The 25626-nt window shown below is 45.9% G+C and overlaps 5 protein-coding genes and 1 non-coding gene across 11 annotated transcripts; 3 read left to right on the top strand and 3 right to left on the bottom strand.

Annotated features, from left to right (window-relative positions):
• The first annotated feature begins 5136 nt into the window (after positions 1-5136).
• LOC112901979 (MEIOTIC F-BOX protein MOF-like) lies at positions 5137-7270 on the top strand. The gene is made up of 4 exons (XM_025970861.1): positions 5137-5234; positions 5512-6608; positions 6686-6835; positions 6917-7270. Exons 2-4 carry the CDS (start codon positions 5520-5522, stop codon positions 7121-7123), a joined length of 1446 nt encoding a protein of 481 aa, XP_025826646.1. The 5' UTR covers positions 5137-5234; positions 5512-5519; the 3' UTR covers positions 7124-7270.
• Positions 7271-8232: 962 nt separating this feature from the next.
• LOC112901957 (MEIOTIC F-BOX protein MOF-like) lies at positions 8233-10192 on the top strand. 2 transcript variants are annotated; one of them, XM_025970837.1, is made up of 3 exons: positions 8282-8411; positions 8516-8532; positions 8706-10192. In XM_025970837.1, exon 3 carries the CDS (start codon positions 8714-8716, stop codon positions 9596-9598), a length of 885 nt encoding a protein of 294 aa, XP_025826622.1. In that variant the 5' UTR covers positions 8282-8411; positions 8516-8532; positions 8706-8713; the 3' UTR covers positions 9599-10192. The 2 variants fall into 2 exon arrangements, with proteins under 2 accessions (XP_025826621.1, XP_025826622.1); XM_025970836.1 differs by lacking the exon at positions 8516-8532 and having other exon boundaries at positions 8233-8411.
• A 1818-nt stretch (positions 10193-12010) lies between these two features.
• On the top strand, positions 12011-13634 carry LOC112903307 (translation initiation factor IF-2-like). Of its 4 annotated transcripts, none has more exons than XM_025972549.1 (3): positions 12011-12210; positions 12306-12677; positions 13267-13634. In XM_025972549.1, the coding sequence occupies exons 1-3, from the start codon at positions 12205-12207 to the stop codon at positions 13321-13323; spliced, it is 435 nt and encodes a 144-aa protein (XP_025828334.1). In that variant the 5' UTR covers positions 12011-12204; the 3' UTR covers positions 13324-13634. The 4 variants fall into 4 exon arrangements, with proteins under 4 accessions (XP_025828334.1, XP_025828335.1, XP_025828333.1 ...); XM_025972550.1 differs by having other exon boundaries at positions 13270-13350; XM_025972548.1 differs by having other exon boundaries at positions 12011-12677; positions 13270-13634.
• A 309-nt stretch (positions 13635-13943) lies between these two features.
• LOC112872497 lies at positions 13944-14050 on the bottom strand. Its single transcript, XR_003224691.1, has one exon. It is a non-coding gene; the product is annotated as a U6 spliceosomal RNA (small nuclear RNA).
• Positions 14051-14609: 559 nt separating this feature from the next.
• LOC112872321 (transcription factor ILI7-like) lies at positions 14610-14906 on the bottom strand. Its single transcript, XM_025935424.1, has one exon. The coding sequence runs from the start codon at positions 14904-14906 to the stop codon at positions 14610-14612; it is 297 nt and encodes a 98-aa protein (XP_025791209.1).
• Positions 14907-21208: 6302 nt separating this feature from the next.
• Positions 21209-25329, bottom strand: LOC112903490 (peptidyl-prolyl cis-trans isomerase CYP23). Of its 2 annotated transcripts, none has more exons than XM_025972759.1 (9): positions 25155-25329; positions 24058-24171; positions 23801-23949; positions 23446-23518; positions 23277-23366; positions 22907-22946; positions 22659-22741; positions 22514-22551; positions 21209-21576 (listed from the first exon to the last, which is right to left on the bottom strand). In XM_025972759.1, exons 1-8 carry the CDS (start codon positions 25284-25286, stop codon positions 22531-22533), a joined length of 702 nt encoding a protein of 233 aa, XP_025828544.1. In that variant the 5' UTR covers positions 25287-25329; the 3' UTR covers positions 21209-21576; positions 22514-22530. The 2 variants fall into 2 exon arrangements, with proteins under 2 accessions (XP_025828544.1, XP_025828545.1); XM_025972760.1 differs by having other exon boundaries at positions 22519-22551.
• Positions 25330-25626: the final 297 nt, after the last annotated feature.

The raw sequence follows: 25626 nt of genomic DNA, 5'->3' as shown, positions 1-25626 counted from the left end.
CTTGATTATGGCCGGAGCCTCCATATCAGTGATGGCCGTGATCTTTATAGGGTTGGCTTCAATGCCCCGATTGCTGATGATGAACCCGAGCAATTTTCCTGAAGGTACTCCAAAGACGCACTTGGTGTGATTGAGTTTCCACCGAAATCTGCGCAGACTGCTAAATGTTTCTTCCAAATCTGCGATCAAGTTATCGGAATCCCTGGTCTTGATGACCACGTCATCCACATAGGCCTCAACATTCCGGTACAGCTGATCCGCGAAACACATCTGGATCGCACGCTGGTATGTTGCTCCTGCGTTCTTCAACCCGAAGGACATTGTTTTGTAGGCGTAAGTCCCGTACGGGGTGATGAATGCAGTCTTGATTTGGTCCTCCTCCTTGAGCGCGATCTGATGATATCCTGAGTAACAATCAAGAAAACAGCGAAGGACACAACCAGCCGTCGAATCGACAACTTGGTCAATGCGCGGCAGCCCAAAATGATCTTTTGGGCAATGCTTATTGAGATCAGTGTAGTCAACACACATTATCCATTCATTGTTCTTTTTCTTTACAAGAACGGGATTCGCTACCCACTCTGGATGGATTACTTCTTTAATGAATCCAGCCACGAGAAGTTTAGCGATCTCCCATTTAATAGCCTCACGCTTGTCGTGGGCAAACCTCTGCAGGCGTTGCTTCTTAGGCGTAGCCTTCGGGTGTACATTCAAAGCATACTCGATCAACTCCTTGGGCACCCCTGGCATATCCGCGGGTTTCCATGCGAATATGTCTCGGTTAGCCCGAAGAAAGCTGACAAGCGCGAGTTCCTATTTGTCACCCAAGCCCGCACCGATGACGGCGGTCTTAGATGAATCTCCCTCCTGAAGCTGGATTGTCTTGAGGGCCACATCGTCAGTCGACTGGATGCTCGACTTGTTGGCCTTCTTGGAAGGAATCTCCAGCCCGGTCTGGGAGAGCTGCTACGCGGCCGCGAGTACTTCTCCCGAAGCATCTGGCACGCGAGTAGTCGAAGCGCATTGGATCGCCTTCTGATTGCAGTCGTATGACTTCTTCAAGTCGCCGCGGAGGGTGAGCACTCCACCGAGCCCTGGCATCTTAAGAAGCAGATAGATATAATGCGGCACTGCCATGAACTTGGCAAGTGCCAGACGACCCAGTATTGCATGGTAAGAAGAATCAAAAGTAGCCACTTTGAATTTGATGAACTCGGTACGATAATTCTCCCGCGTGCCGAAGGTGACTGGGAGGACCACCGTACCAAGCGGGTGCGCCGTATTACCCGGGACGATGCCGTAAAAGGGGGACTTGCTGGGAACCAGCATATCCTTGAAATCCAGGCCCATTTTCTTCAAAGTGCTGACGAAGATGAGATTGAGCCCGCTCCCGCCATTGATGAGGACCTTGGTAAGCTTGACCTCCGCCACTACAGGATCCAGGACCAAGGGGAACTTGCCGGGCTTGGAAAAGCTCGTCCACTGGTCGTCACGAGAGAACGAGATGGGGACCTCCGACCAACGGAGTGGCCGTGGTACCGCCGGCTCGATGGACAAAATCTCCCGGAGGAGCAGCTTCTGATCCCGCCTAGAACAAAAATCCTCGTCTCCCCCGAAGATGATGTTGACAACCTTTGACGCGTCTTGAAACTTCGGGTTGCGCCCGTGATCCTCTTGATCATCATCCTCGGGTTCTTTGTCAGCAGGCCTCTTGTTCTTCTTTCCGCCACCAGAGTTGCTGAACGTCCTCCGAAGATGGTAGCAGTCGATGGCGGCGTGGTTGGCGCCCGGGTGCCACGGGCACTTTTTCTGCAGGAGCTTCTCGAACTCCTCCTGCGTTGTCGACTTCTTGCCCCGTGCAGGACAATCGATAGCCGCGATGACCTCATCTGGCTTTCGTTTCCGGGGTGGCCCCAAAAAATCCCGCTGGCCTTTGTCACTGCGGTTGTCGTTTGGGTGCCGCAGATTGCTATCTTGACGCCGCGGGAACCGCTCCCGCATCTTCTCCTCCTGCTCGGACCAATCGTGCATCATATCACGAAGGCCCGCAACAGTTTTCGGCCTATTCCGCTTGAAATCCCTGTATATGCCCGGGTCGGTGATGCCGTGGTAGAAGCAATCGATGATGTCGTCCTCCGAGATGTTCGCGATAGTGGCGCGAACATCGAAGAAGCGACGCGTGTAGGACCGTAGGAGCTTGTTACGTTCTTACTTGCACTGGGCAAGATCGTGTCGAGTACCTGCACGGGCAATCGCTCCCTGGAAATTGTCGATGAAGACCTTCTTAAGTCGTTCCCAGGAGTCGATGGAGTTGCTGCCGAGGCTCTCCAACCAAGTGAGCGGTGCAGGGTCCAAAGCTATCGGGAAGTAGACGACTTTGGTGACGTTTGAGCCCCCTGCGACCTCAATGGCTGTGGAGTAGCAACGGAGCCACTGCTGGGGAGCCTGCTTGCCGTCGTACTTGGTGATACCGATTGGCTTGAAGCCCTCTGGGTACTTGTAGCTGCTGAAACAAGCAGAGAAAGCAGGGAATCGATCACTACAGTCAGTACCTTCAGCTTCGACTTCTTCGCGGGTCTTGCGCCTGGAGGAGATCACGGTGCACGCGTCGCGACCTTCATTGATGTGCTGGCGCAGGTCCTCCAGAGGAGGTCGTCGATTGGCCTGTCGCAGATGACCCCCTTGTGGTGGCTGTTGCCTCCCGACAGGGGCCTGGCTCCCACGTGCGTTGTCGTTGCTAATCTGGTGTTGAGGACGGCCACCAGCCGTTCGACTGCGAGCCTGACTTCGACTCTCGTCCACGCGTTCTTCCCGGATGATGGATGCCGGATTGTGTTGACCCAGCTGGATCCAAGCCCTCTGCGCGTAGAGGAGTGCTTGACGTACCTCCGGATCGTGGCTGCGCTCGAGGATGGCCGTTACCCTGGCGATGTTGGCCACCGGAGTCCTGAAACCCCGCTCGCTTACGGCAGCAAACTCAGGGTCGAGCTCGCGATGCATAGATCGCCTTCGATCGTTAGCCCTCCTCCGCCGGATTGTGCGGGCCCTGTTCCTGGCCCTCCGCGCCTCACGATCGGTGTCGTTCTCGTCACCGACGTTGGCCGTGATCTCATCTTCGGAGATCACTTCAAAGTTGTCGATGGGTAAGTCCCCACCGTCCTCGCCTTCTTCGGCCATTAGCACCTGGCGGGAGGAAAGCTCATGAGAACTTTCGTCGATTAGTTCGGTCGACCCCTCCGCCGCGGTGGCCAATGGCCTGCCCTCCTGGAAGGGCAATGGCTCGAGGTGAGCCACAAGCCGACCCTCTGCCTCGAGTAGATTGGAGAGCGTCATGCCCCTCCAATGCACAATGCGCCCCTTCGGCAAGGAGGTGATCACCAAATCACCGGGACCAGAACAACCCGAAGCCCCCCGACACGCGGTGGCTTCAGGATTTCCATCCTGGAGCAGCAAGTCCAGATCCTTTTCTAACATGGAGAGGGATCCAGATACGTTGGCCTCCTGAAGATCAGTGGCCAATTTGCATGGACCGAGTTGAGTTCGACCATGCAGATCCCTAGATTGGAACAAGTCCAAACCAGGGGAAGTTGTCACAACACCAGAAGAAGTCGAGCTTGGAACAGATTCCATCTCGATCTGTGCTGCAGAAGTATGGAGCGGTAAGTTGTCGAGTTCATCGACGAACTTGTCGAGGCCGCTGCGAAGATCCGCAGCGAAGGTTTTTGGCGTCATGTCGACGAGGAATCGCCGAAAGTTGCCTGCACCATCTGCGATGCAAACCCATGAGCCAAAGACGAATGTCGTGCCCTGAGAGGGAACTGACTTGATGAAGTTGAAAGATGCCATCGAGCTCGCCGGTGGATCTTCGACGCGCTCCCCTACCTGACGCGCCAGCTGTCGGTGTTTAACCGGCTGCCCACTGAGGGATATGCCCAAGGTGGTAAGTTTTGGGTGAGGAGACGCCGAGATCAGGAACTCAAAGGTGCGAGGAACACAAGACTTTTAGACAGGTTCGGGCCGCACGGAGCGTAACACCCTACGTCCTGTATGGTGGTTTGTATTCACTTTGGTGTAGAATGACCTAATGATCTTCTGTTTTGAGGGGAGTCCCTGACCTCCCTTATATATCCAAGAGGTCAGAGTTACAAAGATACTAACTAACCCTCGTCGAGGGATCATACCAGAACATATCTCGAGTAGATCCTCTCCGTGTTGGTTAGCTCTATCTCCTATTTAAACGGGATAAACAAGAGATAAACAAAATGAATAAGAGATAAGACGGGCTTAATCTCTTAGACTACGTAACGTGCCCAGCCCGGTGGCCCCGGGTCTGACAGTGTGGTTGGGGCACTTCGGTACTTGTTGCTGACACGACCAGATATATCATTTGCAGTGAACCGGGTTTGCCAGTATATGTTGCCCCTACTGATGCTCATTGGTCGGCTGTGAAACACATTTTAGGCTATCTTCATCATACATCTCATATGGGCTTTAATTTTAAGTCAGGGTCTCTCCTTTTAAGCGCCTTTTCGGACGCTGATTGGGCCGGTAACCCGGATGATCGCCACAGCACTGGTGGGTATGCAGTGTTTTTCGGTGACAACATAGTCTCCTGGAGCTCACGCAAGCAGCAAACAGTGTCCTGTTCTAGCACGGAAGCTGAATATAAATCCATTGCTGACGCCAATGCGGAACTTATTTGGATACGTGTTCTTGTCAAGGAAGTTGGACTCTCCTTGCCGCGGGTGTGACAATCTTGGAGCTACGTGCAAATCCTATTTTTCATAGGCGCATGAAGCATGTTGATGTGGATTATCACTTTGTGAGGAAGCAAGTTTCCAAGAGGCTACTTGATGTTCGGTCCATCTCTACTAATGATCAGGTGGCAGATATCATGATCAAGCCATTGTCATATCCGTTGTTCAACAGGTTTCGTAGCAATCTGAACATAGTTGAACTTAGTTCAGATTGAGGAGGGGTATTAGAGATATAATCTATCTTCAAGTTATACTTCCTGGTTGTTGTAGTATGGCAACCGGTCTTTTCAGTTCTCAGGAACTGCATCTTCAACTTCTATTCATGTACGACACGGTCTCGTAACAAAGCTGATCCTTCGTAAATAGCCGGCCCCTCGAGAGGCACGGCAGCCTTCGGTATTCTCACACAGGGAACTCCTCCTCCCCCTGCTGAAGCCTCTCCTCCCTCGCGCGGCAGGCGGAATCCGCGGTTGCTCGGTAAGCGGAGCCCCTCCCCGTACCCGTGACTGTTTCGCTTCGGACCCTCTCGGGAAACCCTTGCGCGATCTCGATCTCTCGATGGGATCGTGGGTCCAATCCAGCGCCGCCGCTTGAGGTCCTGCGCCGCCTCCCAACCTAGCAGCTCGTCTCGTCTTGTAGTCGAGCCGGGTTCCGTGGTGTTCTTGCGTAGATGGAACTGGGGATTTTCTTTTTTGTTCTTTTCTTTTTTTGGTGGTGTGTGTGCGCTTACATACAGATGAACTGCTGCGAGCAGGGCGATCCATGGAGCCTGCGGAGGCCGCGAGGAAGAGGGCCAGCCCGCGCCGCCCCCGCGGCGGCGGGGGCCCTGACCGGCTGAGCGCCCTGCCGGACTGCCTCCTCCACGTCATCATGTCCTCCCTCAAGGCTCGGCAGGCGGTGCAGACATGCGTGCTGTCCAGGCGCTGGAGGGACCTCTGGCGCTCGGTGCCGTGCCTCGACGTCGACATCGACGAGTTCAGGGCCAACACGGCGGCGCCCGATTTCGACCACGACGCCGGCTCAGGCGGCAACAGCATCCCTGACTCCAGCGACGACAGCTCTAGCTCTGACTACAGCAGCTCTAGCTGGGAGAGCGACGACAGCTCTGACTCCGGCCTTGGCTTTGACTCGTCCTCCTCCTCGGATGACGACGACGACGGCAACATCAAGGAGTGGGTGGAATTCGAGGATTTCACCGCGAACCTGATGAGTCGTTGTAACATTGCAGAGCTTGATTCCTTCAGGCTGCACATTGGCAGCCGCTGGGCACCTCCGTTTTGTTGTCTACAAGCACAAGGATGGCTCCGCCGCGCAATGAAATACTGCAACCCGGATCCTGCCAGTCCGCGCAAGGGATTGAGCCCCAGTCCGTGGCGCCTCAAAAGGCTGCATCTCTGCCATATGTTTCTGGGCGATGGTTTTGCGAAGCATGTTAGTTCAGTGTGCCGCAATTTGGAGGATTTGGAGCTGCACGATTGCAAGTGTCAAATCCAGTCAGTCACCTCCGACTCGCTGAAGACCCTGGTTCTGAAAAATTGCAGTTGGCACAATCTTTCTGAGATTGCATTGCCCACACTGAAGACACTGGTTATTGATGGTGGCGAAAACATTTCTCACTGTGTGCTGGTTATCTTGACCCCTGCTGTTGCTTCTCTGCACCTGGCTGTGAGAGTTGACCACTTTTATGGTGGTATTTCAACGAATCAGATGCCATCCCTTGTCAAGGCTTCAATTCATCTACAAGGTCACAGATATAGTTTACCCAATAATAAACTTGGTGGCGATCAGTTCAAGCTTCTTTGTAGTATCTCTAACGCGACAAGTTTAGAGTTGTCTGGTGTTGGAAAGAGGGTACGCCCTCTTTGTCTCTGCTAATGTTCCATTTTATTCACTCCAATCACGTTCTGGTGCTATCTAATGTACTCCAGGTACTTGGTAAGAAACCAACATTCCAAGAATTCATGAACCTGAGGAACTTATTGCTGGACGAGTGTGATCTCAGGAACGACTTCCGAACATTAGGATTCTTTCTTCAGAGTTCGCCTAATCTGGAGAAGCTCACTCTGCGGCACTGCAAGGTATACTGTAGTTTGGTTTTTTTAACTTCTTATGTAACCATCATTGTTCATCGTCTTATACATGTTTTATGCTACCCACAGTTCCCAAATTACCCTAAGAAAAAGAAAGGAGAGCCCAAACTCAACAAGACCTCATCTTCTGAGTTCCGTGGCCTGGATTTCATGTGTGAGAACCTCAAGGTTGAAATCATATGTTCCAATAGTGATGCCCGCGAACTCGTCAAGGTTCTGCTGCACGCTTCAGGGAATCTGTCGATGAAGAACATTAAATTCACCATAGTGAATTAGGTTATTGTTAGTCCAGGGATCCAGGCATTCTATGTGGTTCATGTGGATTATGCAGGCATATTACTTTTGGCTCATATCTAGGTGATGCAGGCCTTTGCTCTATTGACTACATATGCTATTAGTTTTTACTCTGTTTCTTTGCTTTAAGTGTATGATTGCCTCTGGATATGTTTGCTTTCTGCTTTCTGTGTTCTTTCTCGTTCCCCTTACTGGAAATGTCTCCAATTAGAAAACACCGAAGTGTAAATGGACCCAGGAATCGCAAGTTTTTTCTCTGCTTTTTCCCTTGGATCCTTTTTTTTGGATGTATATAATTTCGAAAGCTAAAAGCCCACATGGCATACTGCATAGGGAGTTCACGCTACAGATCTCCTTGTGCATCAGGTAAAAGCTACAAAAACTAAAGAAAAAGCAATCCAAGCAACTTCTCATCGGTCATTTGAAGTTGCTCCAAAGAAAATTATAGCCAAATAGTCCCCTTCCTAAAGCTGGGTAGAGGAAGTAATTTCAGCGTCTTCTCTTGTATCATCTTGTACAGTGCGAAGTACAAAAAAAAATGCAAGGGAGATACTCTGATAAGAATCAGGAGTTCATTAGCGCTTTTCTCATCAGCTTGCAAAATGTCTCGAGCCCTTCCTTTTGACATGCATGTGCTCTCAAGTCTCAACTTAACCTGGAGAGTTCAAATCTTATATAAACATCTTTCAATTTGAGGTGTTTTGGTTTTATCTCAAGTCAAATCCCTTCAAGTTTGATCAAGTTTAACAAAATATACAACACCAAAATTAATTTCAATAAATGCACCGAAAATTCGTTAAGCTTGAAGAGGTTTAACTTGGAACAAACCAAAAACGCCACCATACATTTTGGAACCAAGGAATTATACGCTAAGCATATATATAATTTTACTAACTATTAGTTAAAATTTTATCAAGTACTATATTTTAAAGTCATTTACGTTTACAAATTTCGAACTGAGGGTTTACTTTAGAGATGGTTGGAAATTCTTTTTTTTTAAAAAAAAAGCAGACGAATTCTCCGTTGCGAAATTTATAGAACATAAAAGCCTCTGTCGCGGCAACTGGGCCTCTATTGGGCCGGCCCAGAGCTGCTCGCCGCTATGCTCCCCCTGGCCCAATCCCCCGTCTCGCCGTCGAGGGTTTAGGCAACTCTTCTTCCCCGCTGGCGCCGGCGCCGCCCTTCTCACGCCCGCGTCTTCTCCGGGCCCGCGTCTTCTCCGGCTGGATCCGCTCCTCCCCCCAACGGCAGGTTGAACCTGCGGCGCTCGGTAAGGCCCCCTTACCCGACCGCCCATCTCTCGCCCCGCCTCCCGTTCCCGTGACTGATTTGCTTTCGTCCCCGTCGTGAACCCTACTTGATTTCAATCTTCAGAATTGATCGAGATCAAGGTTAATGATTCTCCATCACTTGAATTCCCGCGCCGGCTCCCGATCTAGCAGCGCGGCCCATCTAGTAATCGAACCAGATTTCGTGGCGTTCTTGCGTAGATGGAATTGGGGATTTTTTTAAAAAAATTGGCGTGCGTTGTTTGTTCTTCTAACGGAGCAACTGATTCGCGCAGGAGACACCATGGAGGTTGAGGAGGCCGCAACTGAGCGTGGGAGCTCGGGTGGCGACGCAGACCGGCTGAGCGCGCTGCCGGACAGCCTCCTCCACGCCGTCATGTCCTTCCTGAAGGCCCGACAGGCGGTGCAGACGTGCGTGCTGTCCGCGCGCTGGAGGCACCTCTGGCGCTCCGTGCCGTGCCTCGATGTCGACCACGACGAGTTCAGGACCGCGGTGGCAAGTGCTCCCAGCAACCACCCTGCCACCGTCCATGACTACTCTGACTCCGACATTGACAGCTATGATGACTCCGAGGACGACAACGACGACAGCAACGACAACAGTGAAAGGGAGTGGGAGGATTTTGAGGACTTCGCCGAGAACCTGATGCACCGCTGCAACGTCGCTCAGTTGGATTCCTTGAGGCTGCGTGTTAGTAGGGGCAGGGCGCCTAACTTCGCGGACAGACAAGCAGGCGGGTGGCTCCGTCGCGCGATGAAGTACTGCACCCCGGATCCTCCCCGTCAGCGTGAGGGGCTGAGCTCCAGTTCTTGGCGCCTCAAGAGGCTGTATCTCTGCAATGTGGCTCTGGACAATCGTTTCGCGAAGCATGTCAGTTCAGTGTGCCTCTCATTGGAGGATCTGGAGCTGGAGGATTGCGCATGTGGGATTCATTCAATCACCTCCCGCTCACTGAAGAACTTGGTTCTGAAAAACTGCAGATGGCGCTATCTTTCTGAGATCGCATCGCCCAAACTGAAGAGCTTAGTAATCTCTGGTGGCTCGAATACTGATGAGTGTGTGCTGGTTATCGTGGCCCCCGCGATTGCTCACCTGTGCCTGGACGTGTCTCTTCGCTTTGCCAGACGTATTTCAGTAAATCAGAACCCATCTTTATCAAGGATTTGATTCATCTACGAGGTCATGGAGACAGTGTATTCGGAAGTGAACTTTGCTGCAATCAATTAAAGCTTCTTTGTAGTGTATCTAATGTGACAAGTTCAGAGATGTCAGGTTTCGGGACAATGGTATGCCTTCTGTCTTTGTAGTGTATCTTCCCAGTGGCCTGGATGTCAGTGCGAGAACCTCAAGCTTACTAAATTATATATGAAGAGATGGTGTCTGCCTACTGTCAAGGTTTTTTCTGCACATTTTAGTGAAGCTGCCGAAGAACTGCATAAAACTCACCAAAGTCAATTAGTTCTACTGTTGGTCTAGGCCTTTTATGTGGCTTGCCACCTTCTGGTTCATCTAAAATTTTTGGCATGTTCTATGTTGCCTTCAGATGTATATAAAGTGGAAGCATATAGTTTTGGCTCGTTTCTAGATGATGTAAGGTCTTGCTCTATATACTATGGTACCGATGCTCTGTTTTCTTGGCTTGTGGTCTTGCTGAAGGTTATGACTGCTCAAGAAAATATCTTCTTTGAGTCCTATGAACTTATATTGTACTAGAAGCTTTGGTGCGGACCTGGAATTTGCATATTTGTCTCTGTTTTTATAGTAGACTTTAAAGTAGGTGCATCCTTTCAAGAGCTAAATGCTGACTAAAATTGCTCAACGTTTTCTGAGTGCATTACTTGAACACATTTTGGATTATATGTCAACGTTTATTTCTTCACTATTCTGGGTGTGATTCTTAAGAGGTCAGACCATTCCATGTTCAGTTTCCTTTGGCTGGAGGAACGAGGTAGCAGTTGTTTAGTACAAGAAAGCGTGTTTACATACCAGGGAAAACAGGGGTTTGGGTATTTTAAACCTTGGCTCTGATGCACTGCTCTTTATTTACCAAACTGTGGTTTAAACAGTTGAATAGTGTTGGTTTATAGCATAAGTTTGGTTTCCTGAAAGTATAGTCGGGAAAACCCCTCTGCCAATCGAAGTTTCAGCTATATGTTTGCAATTCTGAAAACGGCAGGATCAAGAACTTGTTGCTTAACTGCTTTCAAAAGTGTGTGTGACGGGCTAGATTCAGGGCAGATCCTTGTTTTGGTAGTACTCCCTTTGTTACAGTGTTCAGTGTTCACTAGAAAGGTTTACTCCCAAAATCTATACCCAGAAGCTTTTGAAGAGGGTTCTGTCCATTTTCAGGGATATTATGGGAGAAGGTAGAGCCGTCCTCTTTACCAGCACAACTGCTGTTGGCTGTTCCTCCTTGTATTATAAGAAAATTTTGAAGACGTCGTAGCCTCCATGAAGTAACTCATGGGAAAAGTATTTGATGTGCTTATGACAGAATATTTCGTGTTCAGGTTTCTTTGCCATTATGGACATGGTAACAAAGAAGTTTTACCTTGTTTATTAGTACAAGGAAGTGTGATTACCTACCCGGGCACAGAGTGGTGTTTGGGCACTTTAAGCCTTAAGCTCTCACCTCTCACGAGCTGCTCTTTCATTTGCCAGACGGTACTTTAAACACTTGAATAGTTGGTCTGAGACCTTGGCCTGAAGAGACGCACTGATCGATAGTTCAGGGACACGTATGGTAGATGGTTGAGCTCTGCTCCCGGCCCTCCTAGATTAATTAATCAATTAATTAACAGAAATACTACTCATAATCAACTGTAATTTACACACACACACACACACACACACACACACACACACCAGTATTTGCAGTAAGCCCTCTTTACTGAAACCTTAAGCTGACTAATTACCGAATTTCTGCGGAAACTGAAAGTATCAAAGTAGAGAGTCATACGCAGTGGTTTTGCGCTGACTAATAACCGGAGAGGAAATTTCCTACTGGCAGCTGTGAGTTTGGCTTGGCAGCTGGTGGCGTGCAGCCTGCAGGCCTGCAGAGCCATTTGTGCGAACTATCTGAGGAGATGTCCTGACAAATTCTGATGCGTGTATATGGGAGACGGCTGAACTCTGAAGTGCCCATTGTCCGAGCTCTGATTCTCTGAAGAGCTGCTGGTTCGTTCATAGCAGGAAATAATAACAATAACAATAACAATAACAATAATAATAATAATAATAATAATAATAATAATAATAATAATAATAATAATAATAATGTATCATGAAAAAAAGTACTGGTATGAAACAACTGTAGAATTGCAAACAAAAGCACAGGTACAATACAGTGTGTGATGGGTAGGTTTCCTCGTTCTTGTGATGTACCCAAATTAACTTATTAGACAATTCGGAAGATCCTGCGCGATCGTCGTGACAGCAGAATGCCGTCCAGCCTCTGGTCGATTGGCAACAGGCCGTCTCCAACGCCGGGACAGCTCGCTCGCTGCGCCATGTCCATGTCCACATCGCGCCGCGCTGTGCCAGGTGCCAGCCGCGCCGGAGACGTGGCCTTCAACAAGTCTCCCAGCTAGGTCCTCTTCGATAACTAAGCCTCTCGCTAATCCACCGCCCAGGTATAAATCAATCAATTCACCCAGGCTTGTAGTCGATCTACATCGTCCACGCAACAAGAACAAGCTGCTAGCTTTCTTCTCTCCTCTCCTCTCTCGGCGCGCGTCTGGCCTTCGTCCCGCGCAACAACGGCGAGTCAATCAATGGAGGTGAGGGCCGGCCGGTGCAGTCTCCGTTCCTGCGCGCAGCTGCTCAGTAGGTGCATGGATCGCAGCTGTAAGCCTGTAAACATTGTTGCGTGCAGGGGAAGCAGCAGCAGCGGCGGCCGCCGCGGGCGTCGGTGCCCGCGTTCGGGGGCTGGGAGGGCGGCGGCGGCGCCGCGCCGCCGGACTACTCGCTGGACTTCACCAAGATCCGCGCCGCGCGGATGCAGCGGCGGACGAAGGCGCTCTCCTGGTCCAGCTTCGTCGGGAACGCCGCCGCGGCCGCCGAGGCGCCCGGCGGCGGCGACGAGGAGAGGCATCATCAGTGGTCCTCGGCGGCAAGCGAGGGAGACGACGACCACCGCGAGCGCCGGCGCCGGCGCCGGCCCCGGCACCGCCGCCTCCGCAGCGACGCCGCCGACCAAACCGACGACCGCCAGCCGATCCGGCCCGGCCGCGCCCCCGCTCCCAAGGTCAGCTCGATATATCATCACATAAAAGCACCTAAAATTGCTGGAGCTCTGCATTTGCTGCACTGCTCTGATCTGCTCATCAGACTATTCAGATTAGTGCGGAGATGAGAGCTGAGAGATCACAATTCACAGCCTGGTAAATCCCAATTCCCAGCAGGGCCTCTCTTTTTTTCTGGAGGGTTCGACGAAAACGCATTGTTCAGGTGGAGCTAATTGCTAGGAGACTTCACACATTTTTGTGAATGAGAGTGGTGGAGAATTCTAGGCTTGACACTCCCTAGAACGCATCTTGCTTTAACTTACCCGTGGAAGGGACAAAGGAAAAACAGCACACTACCAAACTGCAGATGACTAGAAAGATCATCAACCGATGATTAGCAACGTGCTCCCCACCTATCTTCCGCTCCCTTTTGAAGTTTCCTTCGTCCCATTGGATTGCACATTATCATAAGCTTCATGATCTGTTAGCTGGTTCCTCTGTGCATACTTAATTTAGAAAATTAAAATCGACTCATTCTTCTTCTCTGCGGATTGCTCATCAACTACTAACATATTAATTCCTAGTTTCATATGATCTTATTTGTGCCAGCAGGGAGGGGGCAAGTTCAAGGGCTACCTGTTTGGTTGCGTGGGTGGACTATGGTGAGCCCGACGTGCAACGCCTTGCCCTACCCAAAAAAATGGAGGAAAAATGGAGAGCACAAATGGATTTGCCGTTCTGAAAAGTGTGTAAATATGTGTTTTAAAGGGTTATTAGTGCTTCGGATGCATGCTTTTGCTGAATTTTTATGATCGAGTAAATGTAATGTGATTTGTTCTGTTTTTGTGGAGCAAAAATGTGATGATTTTTTGTTGAAAAGAAAGAAGCAAACTGAAAGATCACATCAGCGGAGGCAAAGACCCCAGGGCGTAACTCTCACTCCGTCGAGAAGTTTAGATGCCATCTTTGAATACCTAGGTAGGGACCTGATCGAAAGGAAAGAGACCTGTGTTAAGAAGTGTAATACCAAGACAGGGGTATATGTGTGAAGGATAAAATCAAGGGCAAGGGGCCAGGCCTCGAATTTACAGAGCCCCAGGGGTAACGGTGTAAGGATAAAATACGTGTCAAATAGCATTGCTTCTCAGGATCTCCGGACTCGGGAGTAGAACTCGCGAGGGCCTGGAAAGAATACGCCAGGGGCATCCGCGCGAGGGAAAACAGGCGCCCAAGGGCGTATCCGTAAGGAGAAAACTCGGGCCCAGGGACCGGCGCGCAAAATCAAAAAAAATTCGGACCATTTCTCGATTTTTGCGTGTCATCCTTGCGCAGGGGCCATGCTAATCTTCTCTGTATCGTTCCAATTTTATCGGATGATCTCTCCGAAGTGTCCCCGAAGAGACAGAACGGGCGCCGAGGCCCCGGTTCATAAGGTGCTTCGCCCATGTTTCGCTGAGCGCTGTGGGATTAATATACCTTCGTTTCGTCTGCCTCCCCCAGCGCCTTCCCGCAGCTCCCCAGGCGCCGCGCGCGCGCCCGTCCGTGGGCCGGATTTCCACTCTCGGCCCAGCATAACGAGGCGACGCGCGCCCGCTCACGTGCTCGCACCATGCAATCGGCGGCCCATCGATGCCAAGCCGCCATCACTGATCGCCACCCTGATCGACCTCATCAAGCAGCTACACTTGCTCATCAGTATGCACAAAGTTACAGTGATAACGTTCTTTTTTGAAATAGATTAACAATATTTTCTTAAGAAAAAAAACACACGAATCAATCCACGTACGTACATGCGCATCGATGACGATGTGGTACGAGTTTACTGCAAGTAATTACACGACGGACGAATCAACTGACGGCAGAATGAAACTATCGATATATTAAGCTCAGCTGTAAGAGCATTATCAGTAGTCGCGTCGTCATGTACGATAGGCTGGCGATCGAGCTTCACATCACATGAGCAAGGCGCGGATGATGAGCTGGGCCGCGTCATCGGCGGCGCCGCCGTACGGCTGGTGGTCCTCCGGCATCAGCCGGGCGAGGCGCTCGGCGAGGCCGTCGACCTCGGCGTGGAGCCTCCGGATGTAGGCTACCGTCTCGTCCAGCACCTGAGCCGTCGACGACGTCGACGCCCCGGGAGGGAGGAGGGCCCGCAGCCTCGACACGAGCTCGTCGGCCACCGTCGTCGCCGCCTGCTCTTCCGCCGCGGCCGCCGGCGGCGACCTCCTACTCCTCCGCCGGCTCGACATATATGATGGTCACGCGTGCGTGTCAATGCAAAGACTCAAAGCAGTGCAGTGTATCGATCTATCGATCTCTAGCAGAGCCAGGCAGCAGTAGTGTGCACGTGATACGATCCTTGCTTCAGCTTGCAGCTGCTGGGGTGAGGCTAGCTAGCTAACGCTGCGTGCAGAGTACTAGCTATAGCTAGCTTAGCTCTTGTGTGTGAGCTTGTGGTGCCTTGTATTGTCGCGCGCTGTGTGCTAGCTTGTGTTGAGCTGCTGCACTCCATCTCCTATCTATCTTTATATAGCACTGTAGGGTTTTGCTCCCTTGCGTCGAGCATGTCAAATGCATGATAAGCACACATTTTTTCAGTTGGATGATGACACGCATCAATATCTATTGATGATAATAACCTTCCTTCCTAGATACTAATACTTTTCACGTGCTACCATGAATTAAAAAAAAACGATGAAGCCAAACTTAAACTCAGAAAAGAAAGATTAGGATCATACATGCGCAGGAGATTTTAAAGTCTTTTTAGTTTGTGGTTGGTGGTGCGTTAGTTGTTGATGTACGTACAGCACTACTCGACGGTCAACACAAAATGCATGCATGCATCTGCAGCGCATGCATGTATTTGTGATCTCGAGATTGTCAAGCTGCACATGCATGACCAGTGACCCCCCCTCTACATACTATACCATGATCTCAGCTCGCTCAACTGTACAGCCGTGAGCACTGGTCTCAGTCGCCAAGCTTGCTAGGCTTGAAACTTTTTGTTCCAGCAAATACCATCGTTTTAGGCAGTGGCGAACGCAGGATGAGAATCTAGGTGGGGCGAAGAAGACCGTACGATAAAATTAAACAAGATCATAAAGCAATGCCATATAGAATTTAAGCTACATATCAATACACCATATAAGTTCAAAGAAGGAAACTGCATCCTTCTAGTTTTGAGACGCTGAAATCGTCGAATAATTATCTCATCATCAAGAGATTTGAAGATCTCTTTCTCAGTATAGCAAACCATTAGATCATTCATCCAATCATCTTCAATTTTATTGCGCAATTCTCTCTTAATGATATTCATAGCTGAAAATGATCTCTCAACACTTGCTGTTGACACCGGTAATAACAAGGCCAACTCAATTAGCTTGTAGACTAAAGGAAAGACAACATGCTTCCCGGTTTGAACCATCTTAATAGCAAGAGATGCAATATCTTCACAAGTACTAAAAGCAGAATGCAATCTAATATGGACAATATATGTCTCGAGTTGCTCTCTTAATATTGCACGATCAACAATTGTGAAATCTTGATCATATAACTCACCAAGCTTAACAAGCTTATCTAAATTAAACATGCAAAAGAAGTTCTTTGGATCTAGGCAAGAAAAATTAACTAGCAACTCACTTGAAATCTCACTAAATCGATGGCATAACTCTGTATTGATTTTGTCAAGAACAACAAAAAATATCTCGGTACGGTAGTAATGAAGGTTTGTCACTCTGAATCCATCTCGCCTTGATCGACCTCTAATGGGTACTTCTGCATCCATATCTACCATAGGAATATGCTTTTGAGCACAAAAAAGCTTCAGATCTTCAAAGAATGACTCCCATCCACAGTCTGTCCTTATCATAGCCATTCTAGCTTTAACAACATCAAGTAACTCCATAGCAAGAACAATATTGACATTCTTTCTTTGCAATATTTGTGAAAGCTCATTTGTGACTGCAAGCACCTTGAACATCAATTTTAGAATGAAAGCAAATTTGAAAGTCTCCATTTTTTCTATCAATCCTGCTGCTTGTGTCGGTATACGACCATCTTCATGCACAATGGCAAGAACATGTAATACTGATTCCCACATAGTTTCTAAACGAATCAAGGTTAAATAATGAGAACTCCATCTTGTGTCACCAGGTCTAGCAATGTTAGTTTCTTGATGAATACCTTTTCCAGTAAAAATTTCACCCCTTTCTAGTTTCTCTAAAATACTTTCACGTTGTTTTGTTTTTAGAGCATCTCTTCTCTTGCAAGATGAGCTTGTGGTGCTTACAATTCTCTGAATATCCTCAAAAAAATCATGAACTGATTGACAGCAGGCACTACTAGCAACAGAAACCACTACGAGTTGAAGTTGATGTGCGAAACAATGAACATAATACGCATGTGGATTAATATCCAAAATTCTTTTCTGCAAGCCATTGAATTCACCTCTCATATTTGATGCTCCGTCATATCCTTGTCTCCTAATCTTGGATGTAGATAAGCCATGATGCTCTAGAAGAGTCAAAAGAGCTTCCTTTAGGGCATCCGACGTAGTATCCTTGACATGCTTGAGAGCAAGGAATCGTTCGACCACATGACCTTGATTATTCACATATCTACATTACAAGAAAATATAGTTAGATAGGCAAAACAATATAAATATACATTATCATCCATGTTGCATATATAATTACCTCAATATCACTGCCATTTGTTCTTTAACAGAAATATCACGTGATTCATCAATAAGAATAAAGAAGTTCCTATCTCCAATTTCTCCTATGATGATCTCTGTGATCTCTTGAGCACAACTTTTGGCAAGATCCTTTTGAATATGTGGAGATATCATAATGCAATTTCTTGGAGCATGATCGAAAGCATCCATCACTTCCTTAATTTTATCCTTCACCCAATCAATCGACTCCCGAAAATTTCCCTTATTAAAGGAAGTAGATGACTCATCATGACCACGAAAAGCTAAGCCTTGCATCAATAAAAATCTTGCACAAGCCAATGCAGAAGTCAAACGAATTTTATAGAGCTCCTCAGCCTCACGACTAACATTAGACATGACAGTATCAATGCTTTGTCTTTGGTTATTAAAATCATCAAAATGCAACCTAGCATTATTGTGGATACTATTAACACCACTAACATGAGATTTGAACCTTTCAACTGCATCTTTCCAGTTATTGTACCCATGTTTGGTGAAAGCTTCATATTTATCACCTTTGCCTGGTTGCTTAAAAAGAAAGCAATAAAAACAATAGGATGCATCTTTTGACTCATTATACTCCAACCAATCATATTTTTCATACCATTCTTCTTTAAAAGGTCTTGAACCTTGACGATATCTTTTGCCCTGTGGGTCCGCCCCTGGTTTTAGGCGTGCTAGATTTGTCGCAGCATGCATTAAGTGATGATGCATGCGCCTGCTCGATTGGCTGGTTGGGATGCACATGCCCCTCTTAATTGGACGGCCCCTAAGTAGGACTGCAATTTTCTTTTGCTACATACTTTTAAGAATAAAATAAAGTGAAAAGTCCAACTTACACCAAACTATGTCAAAGCATGGTTTTCAACCTTCAACTACATAATCGGATAGCGAGAGTTATCCAACTGTTGAAACATGTTTGGCCTTTTAGGTGGTTTCCAAGATGGTTTTGTATATTTTAAAAAATAAAAATAATTCTATTTAGATCTAAAAAAATAAAAAACTAATTCATTTGATATCAGAAAAATATGAAACTAGTACCAATTTTTTTCTAGAAATATAACATATCTATTGTTGCTCTGCTTGAATCTTATTTATTTAAACGTAATAAGCATAACTACAAGCAAACAATAAATACTAAAAATATGAAAAAAATTGAATTCAAATAACTAACAAGTAGAGTGCCGATAGATAGGATATATTTTTAGAAAAATGCTGGCACTGGTTTAATGAATTAGTTATGAATTTTTGGATGACCTCCGTTATTCGGTTTTGTAGCTGAAAGTTGAAAATTAAATTTTTATGATAGATAGAGGGTGTAAACTGGATTTTTCTATAAAATAAAATACATTGTGTAGTGGTGGAGCTAGCAGAACTTCACGCCTAGGGCCACTTATCTAAATGCTTAAAGCGCTCAAAATAGTCCACATACCGATAGTTATAATAGCGATAGTTTAAAAGTGCTTAAATTGCATAATTTAAGGTATATCCCCAAATCCAAGTCTAATTATACAACAAACTCAATAAAAATTTAAAGAAATATAAAGAAGTACCTGACTAGTGTGAGTTGGTTCATCCCTGTCTATCAATTTATCTTTTGAAGCCTTCAAAATATAGGGTCTTTTGGCAGCTGCCCTAATGTTTGGATGCATTTGCTCAATTGGTATGGAAAAAAAAACCATCATTAAGTACAACATGAGGATAATTGCTAGCACCTGTTGTTTGTGTTTCTACATTACTGGCATCCGCATTGGATGCCATTGCTAGTTCTAGATGCTACTATTTCAGGCTGTACTGATTGTTGTTCAACTTCAACGGAAAGCTGCCTTAGGCCTCGTTCGGTTCTCCCGTTCCGGGTCATTTCAGGCCAGCAACAGTTCCACACTAGTACAAATTATTGAAGGACCATTCCCATGCAACCGAGCGGGGCCTTAGTGGCCTCAGCGGTTCAACAGGCTTAAGACACGAAGAAAAAAGGATCTCAATGTCATGGTCCTTTTCGTTGTGTAACTCCAGTCTACAGAATGGGACATATATAATCTCATAAGTTAGTCTGTTCAATTTTAACAAAAAAAAAATGGGGATTGCATTGCAGGATTGGGGGGATCAATCTGACCTTCCTGCTGCTTGGTTGCTTCCGTTTGTGCTTTGCCCGTCCACTTGCAGCCGGCCGTCCGCGGCTCTGCGGTGCGCCTGTCCGGCTCCAGGCGTATGTATGTAGCTGCTCTCATATACGATAAATTTTATCTACACTCGCTTTGTAACTACTTTTACTATCAGTATACCACCGTACGTATGTCCACATACTTATTTATCATTTTGAGTATGTTCATATACTAATTCTAAGATACTTCAAAGGGATACGTACGAAAAATTTCAAAAGCATCTCTATTTTCTAAATATATCATAACTATACATTAGTACCAGTATATAAAATGAGTATATCCATATACTCCATATATGGTCACATACTTAAAGTATATACTATCACAGACGGTCTAGTATGATCACATACACCTTGTACGTATTTTTTGTTGAGTCAGATACACTCTACATCATAAGATACACATATAGGAGTAGCTGCAAGCGCGTGTAGAATAAATTTTTCATATATATATATATATACATACACACACATATATATATCCAACGTGACACTAGTTGCATGGCCCCAATGCTAAATCTACGGTTGACCGTATGGTCCAAAACTTACAGTCCAAAGCTTACAGTCAATCGAACACCATAAGATTATTCTATAACAGGAGCTTCCCGTCCCCTAGCGTAATTTTCTTCCTTTTTCATTCTTTCTTTTCCTTTGCCTAGTTCTAGCCGGTGACTAAGCTTGTTCCCTAAATTTTTCTTCCAAACTAGGTATTAAATTTTTGCTTCCAAAATTTTTGCTTCTGATTTGTTGTTTTTCAAAAGTTTTGAAAATATCTATCTCCCAAGTTTGATCTTAAATTTTTACTTCCAAATTTTTTGTTCCTGAAATTTTTTTCTCCCAAATTTATTCTTAAATTTTATTTTCCAATTTTTTCTCCTCAAATTTTTTCAAGATTTTTTTCTTTGAAGTTTCACTGCAAGTTTGTTTCAAAATTTTTCCCTCCAATTTTTTTTTGTAATTTTTTATTTCTAACCTTTATAATTTTCTCTTTTTACAATTTTATCTTTACGATTTAATATAAATATTTGTACGTAATTTTTATGTACATAATTTTTTTATCAAAATAGAAAGAGAGAAAAGGATATGTACGAACAGTAGTTTAAACTAGCTGGTCGGAAATCGACGGCACGGAACCCTCCGTATTGCACGCAAATTAGCGTGCCCCTTGCGTGGTCCATCTCCTAACGGCGGCCACACACGCGAGTTCCGAGGGGCTTCAAGCCCTTCAATTCGTCTCCTCCGCGAAACCATGTGCCGACGGGCACGAGCAACCCAAGGGTTCGTCCCATGGTTTTCACGCGTGCTCGGGCCGAGAGATCGACGTCGCCGTCGCAGCCCGACATGTAGCTGCGAGCTAGCAACATGCTGCCTACTCACCCTAGATAGATCGAGCTGAGCTTGGTTTTCAGCTGCGTCAGCGCCACTACTCGCCCACATGAGAGGAAGACGACGGACGGACACGCACGCCCATCAATGCGGCGCGGATCGAAACGCGCGTGCAATCACAGACTAGATCGACCAGACAAGCCTGACAATGCCAGAGAGGACGCGCAACAGGAGGAGTTCTGAAGGTAGCAACTGCAGTTCCAGACACATTCTTCAGTTCACCACGAGTGACTGCAGCTATTCGTGTATTCTACTTGGGAAAAAAAATTTACAGAGACCAGACCACCTAAAACAAAGCAATTCTGCTTTTTACTGCATGGTTCTTGGGTCACATATACACAGTTTCGGGGGCAGTCGTTTTAGTATACATAGGTTCCAGTACCATACGTTGTTTAACAAAACCAAACTAGAACAAAGAAGGAAAAACGAACTGAAACTTGGGCACAACTTGTACAGAATGATACATAGTGTAGGCGAACAATAGTATCCACATAGTATCTAACCACGTCTCTGTATATTTAGCATCATAGCTATGGTATCCATTCATGTAACACTTTTTAGTATAAAGGCATACAACATGCACATCCAGGGAATTCACTTTCCACGCAGTCCTTACTTTGCGTCGGCAACCAGCCCCCTGGGGATGGAATGAGCCCTGCGTTGCAGCAAAGACAGAAATTACATGGGCAGGCAAGCAGTTTGTTTAGAAAATTTCAGACATTGCTGTCTCTAAAGCATGAGTTAGCCACCAACTATTTTCTGGTCTGATTCAGAGGAGACAATTTCTAATTGAGGTATCGGCCTACTGCACTTCAGAAGTTCATATCCCAGAGAAATTAAAAAACAAGCTGCACGTTAGACGTTACAGTGGGGAACAACATATTAGAAATAGATTGTATTAATAATGTTACTTAGTAGGGAAGAAAACTTCTGAAGGAAGACTGACGGAGTCATTGAAGGAAGAAAATACTTTGTTATAACCCTCATGTGTTTAAGGTATCAGTTAACAGACATAGTACATTTTGGATGTAGTCAAGTACAAGACAACTGAGTCTTCCTGGGTCACTGATGAGAGCAATCATCAATCACGAGACATTTCAAGGAGTTCCGGTCAGAATTAATATCTGCCAGAATATAATGGTAAACAGAAACTGACACTCTGTCACATGTCCCAACTCATCACTTGGACCAATTAACTATCACACACACAGTCTAACTTGAAACGACGAAAATGAACATACCATTTTGGCAAGCCTAGTGGGGTAGTAGACTAGTGAGACCGAACATCATGGAATGCAAGTACTACATGAGTGCCAGGGATCAAATTACCAGGTCACTTGTACCACAGCATTAATATGTGGATTGTTCAAGTCAAACTAAAATGGATGAGACTTTTCATATTTGGTAGTTCCATTGGAAATCCCTCATTGTGTGGTCAATAGGGATACTATAAGGTCAGTCTACTAATCCTTTTAAGCATTTTAATATAATACGTGCGGCATTTTCATTCCAATTTTTGTTTAACGAGATAGCAAGTTGCTGCCTTGTAAATATTATATACTGATACTAAAATCAATAAGCAAGTACTTCACCTGACCTAACTCCAGCATCAAGCAAAGCATTTTCTTCTCTGCAAAAGAAAAATGCAAATGACATGAGTTGATAACTTTGAATATCTCTGAACAGGCATATGCATAAGAAGAATTTGTCTTTGAAATTCATAGGTAAGATTCTCACCCATCGCTCAACTTCTGATGCTGATTCAGAAAGTCTCCTCCTAAGAATAGATTTTTCTGCTTCGCAGCTCTCCATATCAATATCTGCACAAGTAAGACCGTTGAGAATCATTGCCATTTCAATCCTAGGTCACATATAATGCTATGTTTGGTAGCTTTGCATACAAAATCTTCAAACACCGTGAAAAGGGAGAGAGAGAGAGAAAAAGGGGGGGGGGGGGGGTGGTTTGTTGTCCGCTTCAGCCTTACCGTAATAGTATGTTGACAGGATGTCGATTCGCTCGATCGGCTGACAAAAGAAAAAACACAATATTCATCTGTCAGCCATACTATGCAAAAAGTTCAACAGATTGTGGGTAAATTCAAATATTTCTCAACTATGCATTGTCAGTGAGCATAACAAGCAATATGTATCAAGGCAAAACAGAAAACAGTATTCAATAAAACACTTAAATGAGATCACACCCAAAGAACATCATTTAATTACATATTTTCGTCAAATATTTGCAGATAACCAAAATATTTACATAAAAAGCATAGAAGGAAATCACTAAATGAGTTAGATAAGGAATACAGGGGCCATGTACATGAAACAAAGCTCTTGCAGGTTGACACGTACCATTACAAAAATGCCTTCTCTCCGGGTTGGAAGCCTCTCAAGCTTGCTCAATGTATCATCACCTTTAGTGACCCTCCCAAATACAGCATACTGAAATTCATTATGTATCAATTTCGGATCAGTGAAGTAGCTGATATTGATTATGAAGCTTTGAAGTAGTGTTAAACACCTGGCCATCAAGGTGTGGAGCATTGTCAAGAAGGAAGGAAAAGGATGAACCGCCGCTGTCTGGATCAGAGTGCCTTGTTGAAGGAAAAGAAAGATACATAAGTTATAAGATAAATATTAGCTCACATGCAATAATGCTTTTTAGGGATTTCATTGATTCATCTGGACATGTACGTAACTAAAGCTTGAAGAAGTATGGAAAACCAGTCTTTATATTTTTTTTCCTAATAAACAACTTGATAATCATTGATGAACTTTTCAACTGCTCAGAAAGATGGTACATGCTCATTGTTGTAGGCCAGAACCATCAGACAGAAAAGTATTAGAAGTCTGTAAAAATTGTATACAGAATGCACCTTCCCATGGATAGGATTCCCCTGACATGCTTGACACTACTAAATTCACCAACAATTGTTTTCTCTGCTTCTCTTTTCTGCACCTCATTCATTGGGGCGGTTCTACCTCCCACAACAGCAGCAACTTGTGCCACAAAACCCTTGTCGACCTGGAAAAGGTAACAAAACATTATATAGTTAAATATGTAGTTTTTGAATAAAAAATAAGGTTATGTTAATGGAAATTAAAGAAGCAAGCAATTTAAAGTGCCGAATACCCTGAAGATATGATTTGTGTTGTAGCATCCAAGCTGTACAAGTTTGAAGATGTGTTCAACAGTCTTGGGCGCAACATGAGGAAAGAAACCAAACTCAATATCACCATAATTTGTCTGCAGGTACAATCGCAACAGAAGTGTGACCATCAGAACAGGAGCAAACAGTACCAAGAGTTACATGGTAAACGTAGGAACTACACGTGAATACGTGATGTCCCTTGATTTGTCAATTCACTACCTGGGATTTAGAATGTGAAATGAAACAAAATGTAGACAGTTTCCAACATTAGATCACAATAAATGCTGAGACATCTAGTCCCCCAAAGCTTCCACCCTTTGAGTGACTGGATCAGTTGTGCTCTGCGAATAAGCATTTTTGTAGTAGTCGCAGTGTTTTGAGGGGTGAATGATGTAAAGTGATAAAAAAATTAACATTAAACAAGAGTTAATATTGCAGCTTAAGTATACTGTTTGGCCAGTTCCATGCCTTGTAGAGGTGTCGCTTGGCTGGAAGATGAGTGGTTTCAATCACTGTCTAATGGTAGAAACTGAGAAATCCAGATGGTCGAAGAAATTGAGCATGCAATCAAATATACTTGGAAGCATGCCAAGCGCACCACACATCCACTAATTCAATATTCCTATTAATACTAATGAAATCTTCCAACTATTTTCCCTCAAAAGAAAAAATAATTCCTCTCAAAAAATCTTCCAACTAATATAGGAACAGTGTGTCGAGCACCTGCGGCCAATTCACAGTTCTTGGCATTCACCAGAACACCCAAACCCCCTCTAATGGCAAATAGCAACTCTGATATAACCCCAGTTCCCAGCCACATTGTACTCGCCTTGCCAATTCTCGGAACGAATCTCGCAGCCGCAAGAACAACGTCCCCGCAATTCTCGCCAAGATCCTCCCTCAATTCCCATACCCTCAACGAACACGGAGAGTTCAAGACTCTCGATCCCGATTCTCCCCCAAGAAACCAGTAAAAATCGCCCCTTTTGCGCAAATTCGGGCCACACATCTCCGGCGAATCTCGAAGCGATAAACGAGCGATATCAGGGAGGTAGGGTGAGGAAGGTTTGCGGGTGACCTGGAAGACGACGCGGGCGGATCCGAGGTTGGGGTCCGAGGAGTAGAACGTGGAGGCGCCGTCGGCGCAGACGGTTGCCACGACGAGGAGCGCCGCTGCGGCGGCGGCGGCGTGGCGGAGTATCACCGCCATTTTTTTTCTCCCCTTTTGGTTTTTGGCCCCTCTGGTTTTTTTGGACTTTGGTGTCCCCCACTGTAGAGACTTATTAGAGTTTTCGAAACAGGCTGCAAAATCTTTTTTTAAGAATAGAAATCTGAACGAATATTCTGTTAAAAAATAGCTGCATGACTCCCGTAATGTTGATTCAGAAAATGATAAAGAATGAATAGTAGCCATATTTAGATATTTACGTGGGATAAATATGAGCGGCCGTACATGTAACAGAAAAGAACGTGAGTAGCATCTGCACGTTGAAAAAGGTGCACGAGGAAGTACTAGCCATACGTAGGTTATAGAATCACATTATTTATAC

This window comes from Panicum hallii, chromosome 8 (genome assembly GCF_002211085.1).
Source record: "Panicum hallii strain FIL2 chromosome 8, PHallii_v3.1, whole genome shotgun sequence".
Lineage (NCBI taxonomy): Eukaryota > Viridiplantae > Streptophyta > Magnoliopsida > Poales > Poaceae > Panicum > Panicum hallii.
The sequence above is the reverse complement of the archived record's forward strand: the minus strand, read 5'-3'. Positions and strand labels throughout refer to the sequence as shown.